Raw genomic sequence first — 8,176 nt, 5'->3', positions numbered from 1 at the left:
TCTCCTTCCCTCTCCTTGCTGTTCTCTATCTGACATACCTTCCCTTTCATTTTTCCCAACTTGTGCTGCTCTATTACTACTGTGGCATCAGTAAACAATCTAATCTTCGGCCTATAGGCTACTGACCCTTCACTGAGTGCAATTATGGCTCTCCTTTTTGTTTGATGTTTCTCTAGCCCAGCCGTGGGCAAACTACGGCCCGTTTGAAATGAATAAAACTAAAAAAAAAAGACCGTACCCTTTTACGTAATGATGTTTACTTTGAATTTATATTAGTTCACACAAACACCCCATCCATGCTTTTGTTCCGGCCCTCCGGTCCAGTTTAAGAACCCATTGTGGCTCTCGAGTCAAAAAGTTTGCCCACCCCTGTCCTAGACTGTTCACTTAGGCTTTTTGTGCCTGGGATTCCTCATCTGAAAAATGACATCCACTTTTCAGGTATGTTGTGAGGATTAGGTGAGACATACATAGCTTGGCATAGAGTCCTCTCACAATCAATACTGACAGTATCCCTCTTCTGCTCTTGGACTTGAGGGCTCTTCGGGATTTTAAAACTGTTTTAGTTGTAGTGACTTCTGTGGAGACTTTTTTGGGAAACCATTAGAAGGCTCCAGGGGCCAGCTTGCTTGTGCCATCATGATGTGAGGTGCCCATGACTGGTGACAGAATGGAATGCTTTGTTGGCCTCACTGGACTCTACTTTTATTGTGCCTTAATTGAAAATTTCCTGCATTAATGCCAAAAAAATCTTTTAGACGTTTGGAGTTAGAAATGGAGTCGGCATATCTTCAAAAGCACCTTGGGAAATGTCTAACTCAAGGTCTTGCAGAAGTGGCAAGACATCGCCCAGTGGATCCGATAGAATATCTAGCATTGTGGATGTATAAGTATAAGGAAAATGTGACCATGGAGGAACTGGTAAGTACAGATCTCCTTTTAGAAATGTAGAAGAGTAAAATAATTGGTCCCATTTGTCTGCTTTCTAAAAAAGTTTGTTGTTCTTGTTTTCTATTATGAAAATAGTGTGTTTATTTCACAAAAACTTGGACAAAATGAAAAAGTAGAAAATTCCCAAAGAAGACCACTACTTATATTTTTAAGTATTTCTTCTAGTTTTTTTCTAAACATTTGTCTGTAGATTATTGTACATAATTATGATCATATTCAATGTATAATTTTAACTCTGTGCTCGTTATTCAAATAAAACTCATATTTTCCCAAATTATTATACAGTTTTCAAGTAAAACACAAACCTTCCCAAATTATTATACAGTTTTCAAATAGACTATACAGTGAGGCCTTGACTTACGAGTTTAATTCGTTCCGAGACCGAGCTCGTTAAGGAGCTCGTTAACTCAAATTACTCTATCAACTCAATGCAAAAAATCTGCGGAGAGACAGCTGGTATCTCAAAAAACTCGTTAGTCGGGACACTCGTAAGTCAAGGCCCCACTGTACTTTACTTAATCCTTTCCCAACTGTTGGTGATTAAGATGCTTTCCAAATTGTTTTTGCAAGTTGTGTTCATTAGTCATGGGATACTGTTTTTAAACAATGCTAGAGACAAAAGGAAATGGCCGACCTGCAGCATGAAAGAGAAGTAGCCCGGCTGGAGCAGGAGCGGCTGGAGAGGCTCAAAGCAGAGGAGCTCATGTTTCAGCAGGTGAGACAAGTGAGAGAGCCAGAGGCCATGGAACTGGCCGTGTCAGCCTCGGCATGGTACAACCCACATGCTGAAAGACTCCGCATCTCTGGTTACTTCCATATGGTTTTCTTATATCTTCATCTCTGTGCATGCGTTGTCTTCGCTGGAGAAGCAGCAGCGAGGCAGGAGGGAACCCAGAGAGCGGGCTCTCACGGAAGCCAAGAGGAGAGGGTCTCAGTGAGCCCTCCGTGCTCAATCACCTGTTGGCTGGTTGAGTGGGACAGGACTGCAAAGTGTTCACTCAAGGCCACTAGTGGGACTGTGGTGGGAGCAGTGTGGGTGGGGTGGGTATAGCAGGGGAGAGGGCGAGGATCAGTAATGCTTTCAAGTAGATTTTCAGGGAAGGACATTTTATTTTTTCCTTTTCTTTTTTAAGGAACATAGTGGAAGGGGAGTGGTTGATAAGAAATAGAGGGGATGATTTCTAGAATCAGCTCTCCATGGAGAAAAAAGGAAATTGAGCCTGGAACATAGGTTAGGCACGTAGAAGGGCACTTCTTTGATCCCTTGATTCAAGGAAAGAGGAGAGGATGGTGTAGGTACATGCGGGTGTATCGGTTTTGTGGCACAACGTTGCAAGCAGTTTCTGTGTGACTTTCTTCTTTATGAAGAAGGAACCATGATCATCTTTCAAGAATGAGGTGGTAAAGAAGGTGTGGGAGAGTGGTGAAGGGTTTGAACTGGTGGCTTTGGAGAGTGGCAGAGAAACTTAGCATTACTTGGTAGCGTCAAGTACCCCGATATAGTTGGAGACCAAGCATTTATAGTTTCCATCTGATTTGACTTTGTGGGTAGGTGATTTTCTGCGTAGGCAGACCCTTTGACTGAAGCAGGTTGGGGTAGCAGGATTGGGGAACTGGAGATGCTGGTAAGAGAATAGTTGGAGGATGGGTTATGGAGTATTACCTAGACAGGGGAAAGTTCCAGAGTGGCTTCTGGACTAATTTAATTTATGGAGAGACTCTCAACTAAACTGAAGTCACCCCTATAGTTCTACCTTATAGTACTTAACTCTAGAGTCTTAACTCAGGTCTACGCATTTAAAAAGGGAAAGAAGTCAGTTATTTGGGTGTGTGGCTAAAAAGTTAAATATAGACATGGAAACTAGCTTTTAAAAAAATCTAATCTACCATTCTTCATAGTGGGTAGAACATTCTAGGCACCTTTGATGGCTATGGCTGCTGAAAATATTACCGTGTGTAAGCCTCCATTTTTCAGTCCTTTGGCTTATTGTTGTGGGGAAGTTGCTAACTGTCGAGTTGGACATCAAACGACCATTCAAGCAGACACGCGTCTGCTGCAGTAGCTCCACGTGGAGTGAGGACCTGCCCTTCCTCTTAGCAGCTCCTATGGCTGCTGTCTGTTCCCCATCTATCAGAATAAGGAGAACCTCTCAGCAGTTCTTCCCCAAGACAAATTACAACACGAATGAGGAGATACTTAACTTTCATGAACTCATCTACTTCAGCTTACCTAGATAAAATTTGTCAGTACTGGAAATCAAACATTTCTCAAGGTGTATTGTGTTGATCAGTATAAAGCAATCTGGGTATAAAGTAATCCGCTGTGTATCAAACCCTAAGCATTGTATTGAGAGTGAAAGATATAATGAAATCTGCAAAAGATTTTATGGTCAAAGAAGTGGATTGGTGGGCAGACACAGATGAAAGGAGAAGGGACACATGGAGAGATGGACCAACAGAGAAAAGCTTAAGAGAGTGAGGCTGAGATGAAGAGAAGCAGGGAGGCCTCTCCATACCCCCTGAATCAAGTGAGCTGGGGTTCATATCTCTGGTCATCTACCTGTTGATTGCAAGAGCAGGTGTTCTCATAGTAATAATACTGATTTGGAATTACTTGAAAAGTTAGGTGTGAACAGGCTAGTATTTGGATTGCTGTTTTCTACTAAAGAACTTATTTTGTAAGTAAAAGCTGTTTTTTGTTTGCTCTGTTTTGTCTGAATATCTTTCTAACAATTTTACTTCCTTTGTGTGAAGAAAGGAATTGGGTTTTGAAAATTTCCTGAGAATGTTCAGACACTGGCTGGTATTTAACAACCGCACTTTGCATTATCATTGAGAGTTTAGTCATTTCATTTCCTCTACCAATGTCTGAATGTTGATTGAATGATATGTTCCTGCATTTCAGCTACTTATCTTAGTGGGGAGAATGTAGGAATGTGAAGACACTACTCTTAACAGCTCTTTGTGAATAGGTATTAATCACTGTTCATTATCTCTGTTTGTTAAAGTGTATTATTTTAAAAATGTAGTTTTAAAATGCTCAATAGGGCTGAGCTTATTAGGTAGCGCTGGATTGATGGTGAGAATTTATTTTCTGGCTTAGAGGTTGACAAACTCTGCAAAGGTAGATACTCTAGAGGCAAAATTGAAGATATTATGGTGTATTACGTAGATATAGCAAGTGAGAAAAAAAATTTCCACAAATGTTTTATTGATGAAATAAATAATAATATTTGAATAGATTTTTTTGTAATATTGTTGTAATGTACCCCGCGAATCACAGAAGGACGCCTCAAGAAGTCGAATTAAAGAGTCACATTTATTGCAATCCGGGACTATGAGGGGACATTCCCAAATCTCATAGTAGTCATTTGGTCACAGTTCAAGGATTATATAGGCAAAAAATCACACAGGTATTGATTACATCTCAGGGTTTGGAATGAGGCACCTGGCTCGCAAAAAAAGCAGATTACAGAAGCAGAATTAAGCATGTTAATTACAGTTTCGGGCCTCGGGGTCACTGAATTGACAGAAATACATTATCTAGAGCCTTTGGGTAACCTGGGTTAAACTTAGGCATGTTATCTAAATTACAGTTCTGGGTCTCTGGATCACTGAGTTGATAGAAACACATTATCTAAAGCCATCGAGGCAATTTAGAGTAATTGCACTGTCCTGGTCTTAGGACCACTGAGTCAACTGGAACGCACCACCTGTGGCCACTAAAACAATTTAGGATAATTGTGCTGTCCTGGTTCCCAGGTACAGAAGAATGCTTTCTAAAACCAGTAAGATAACAATCAATGGGATAGTCATTCAATCGAATGGGATGATTTATACAATTCAGAAAATCAAAGTAACTTTTCTATTGTTAAGCCAAACAGCAGGGTTAGAGTTAAACTACAGTTTCTACCTGATTGGTTGCTACCATACTTCATTATAAGCTTACTACTGAGAATAATTAAATTCTTTTGATAAAGATAACATTTCATTTAGTTGGAGTTCAAAGTTAATGTTTTTTATCATCAAAGTTGATTGAAAATGTTTATCTGTTAGTGCTGATCTGAAATGAGATTTTATGTATTTATCTTTGAAAGTATCTTTTCACACATAGGTCCTGCCAAATATTGATATCAATCCATGTACATATAATTTTGAGCATATTCATCTCTTGGAAGGCATTTGTAGAATTCTCTTGATATTTGCCTTTTAGCATCTCATTGTCTTGTAGATTAATCACTTCCAGTTGAAGGTAAGAGCTTCTCATTACACAGTTAAATGGGTTTTGAAATATGAAAATTTCCTTTTTATTTATATCCTGGCCTAACAACACTCTGGAACTATAGTTCGTGCTTGGAAAATACATCTGCTGCACCTTTGTGTGGGAATGGGGGCCTTGTTTTGTTGGTTTTGTTTTGGGCCGCATATAAAGCAGCTTGCCATTGGGAGTCACACATTAATTGTTAAAATGATTTTTCTGCAATGGAAGTTTTACATATAAGTACCATTTTGCCTTAAAATTTAAGTTGAATTGATTAAAAAACATTATTAAGTCTGCAGCAAAAAGCTAATGGCCAGAGCCATTTAATTTTTGATAATAGTGGTTAAGAATGGTTCTTCTTATTCAGAAAAAGTTTCATCTTGGGACTTTTATAGTAAAAATTTATAGTAAAGCATTCCCACTGTTAATCCAGGAAACTGGTGTGGTAGGGCGAGTCAAGATTTATTCAGCTCCTGTTTCTGACAAAAATTCACAGGATTGATGATGATGTTCATAAGAGTGAATGTAGGACACTGTTGACATTACTGGCTCAATATGCATGATAGATTCAAGTATTTTTTACATAGTAGCTGAATACAATGAATTCTCACAGGCTTTAAACACTATTTTCACAAGCTTTGTAAATTTGTCCAACTGAGCCTTTTTCTGTTCCATGGTTCCACACATATTTTTATCATCATTTATTGTAACACATCTTAGCAGATTTCACTTCTGGTTGTACTGAATTAATGTTTCTCAACTTCTATGAAAAAAATTATTGCTTGTAGTTGTCCCATGAAAACTATTCACAGCGGCTGATTTTCCAGTCTCTTTAAACTCAGCACTGACTCCTTGGATAAGCAACAACTGAGCAGCGTTGGGAACATTTGTTTACTCATCAAGAGCTAAGGACAACCACTCAGAATCATTGTGTTTAATTGACTACTGATGCTGCTCCCAATGTCACCAGCCCTGTGAGCAACTGTTCTCGCCCAAAGGCTAAAAATGTTAAGTAAGCTTGTTTTTCCAGACACTGAAATCAAGCATGTTTTAATTAAATATCGCTTGGAAAATATGTTTCTTTACCTGACTAACAAATGAGCCACTTAGAAACTTACTTTTATTGTAGCCTCATTTTCATTTTTAATTTTGTAAAGAAATTCTGTTGTGATGAAATACTTGTCTTAACTTTTAAAATATTTCTGACCTTTGCTCTTGTGTGAGTTGATAATATTGTGATGAGTGCTTAACCTGGTAATATTGATACTTACTGTATTCTTTTAGTATAATGTCCACGGCTTAAAAACACCATCCATCCCCTAGCTGATTTGGTTCAGTGAATAGAGCATCAGCCTGCAGACTGGAGAGTCCCGGGTTTGATTCCAGTCAAGGGTTAGGGGCTCGCTCTCCAGTGTGGTGCGTGCAGGAGGCAGGAGATCAATGATTCTCTCTCATCATTGATGTTTCTATCTTTCTCTCTCCCTCTCCCTTCTCAAAAATCAATAAAAATATACTTAAAAAACAACAAAACAAAAACAACATGATCCTTTGTCATTTAATTTGATCATTAAATAACCCATTCTCTACTGTGTCTTAAAAGGACAACATTCAAAATTCACTTCTTGTCTTTACATGATGGATATACACTGATTAAAAATAAATGTCGCAGTGAGACCATGGCCCTGCAAAACTGTTGAGGTATAATCAAGAGACTGTGAGCTGTAGTGTGCTGAGCAGCGATGCAAAGTGATGAGAGCGCCACCTATAGTCTCCGTTGCTCAACTGTGCTGTTGTAGTGCAAAGCCAGTAGTCAAGGGAGTGACCATGACAGTGTCTCAATCACACTTCATTTATAGACACTAAAATTGGAATTTCACATGATTTTTACTATTTTTATTTTTATTTGATATTTTTCAACCATTGAAAAATATACAAACCATTCTTAGCTTTAGGGCTGTGCAAACACAGGAGTTGGGTCAGATTTGGCCCACACAATTTAGTTTGCTGACCCTATGCTAATGTGGCATATATGTTGAGTTGGAACCAAATATATTGTTGGTTATCAGTGGTTTCAGATAGTATACTTAGGAGTTTCTCATCCACCTCTGCAACCAAGCTTTGGTTGTTTGAAGACCCATCCAGCTATGCTTAACAAGATTTTATCTGAAAAAATTCCTGCAATCTCATTTGTTGCTTCAAGAAGAACAGAGAAAATGACTTGGTTTTGTACATATTGTGTTTCTCTAAATTAGCAGTTAAGGAAGATTCCTTTTTATTTTATATTTCAGGAAATATTTGTAAAAGCCAAAGTATTAACAGTGGCTGTGATCATTTATTTTTGTAAGTTTTTGAAATTTAGGTGGGTGTAAACTTAATTATCCTGGGACATTTCAGAGTGATAGAGTTAATCCCCTGCAATTGATCTGACTCTAACATAACTTACTTTTTTTCTTTCTGAATATTCAGCAACAGCTGGCCTTACAGCTGGAGTTAGAAATGCAAGAGAAAGAAAGGCAGAGAATAGAACAACAGAGAGCTCAAGAACAATTAGAGAAGGTAATTTGAAGTTTTATAATTGTCTGTTTTATTTAAAATCTCTTAGAATCCTCAAGCTGTTCTTTCTCGATGCTGTATCATGGGATTCATTGTCTAAAGACCTGCCACACAGCTGTGTGACTTAAGCAAATCTTAGAACCCTCTTCATCTCAGTTTACCTTTTGGAAAAATAGAGATAACAGTATATTATTTTTAGCAATATCTTACTGGATCATTTTAAGATCAAATAAGATTGTGTGTGCAAAACTGCTTTGTGAGCTGTTTTATAATAGTGATATTAATAATATTGTAATAGTGATATAAGAGTTGGTTGTTTCTAATTATAGTGGTTGATGTTGAAGGTCAAGCTCTTTGTAATATCAAGAATATACTGATCTCTGACATAGTAATGCATCTCTTTTCTTTATG

The 8,176-nt window shown here is 38.1% G+C and overlaps 1 protein-coding gene across 1 annotated transcript; it reads left to right on the top strand.

Annotated features, from left to right (window-relative positions):
- The first annotated feature begins 774 nt into the window (after positions 1-774).
- On the top strand, positions 775-7,777 carry DYDC1 (DPY30 domain containing 1). The gene is made up of 3 exons (XM_014544203.1): positions 775-921; positions 1,565-1,666; positions 7,679-7,777. The coding sequence occupies exons 1-3, from the start codon at positions 775-777 to the stop codon at positions 7,775-7,777; spliced, it is 348 nt and encodes a 115-aa protein (XP_014399689.1).
- Positions 7,778-8,176: the final 399 nt, after the last annotated feature.

The sequence above is a fragment of the Myotis brandtii genome, unplaced genomic scaffold (genome assembly GCF_000412655.1).
Source record: "Myotis brandtii unplaced genomic scaffold, ASM41265v1 scaffold356, whole genome shotgun sequence".
Lineage (NCBI taxonomy): Eukaryota > Metazoa > Chordata > Mammalia > Chiroptera > Vespertilionidae > Myotis > Myotis brandtii.
The sequence above is the reverse complement of the archived record's forward strand: the minus strand, read 5'-3'. Positions and strand labels throughout refer to the sequence as shown.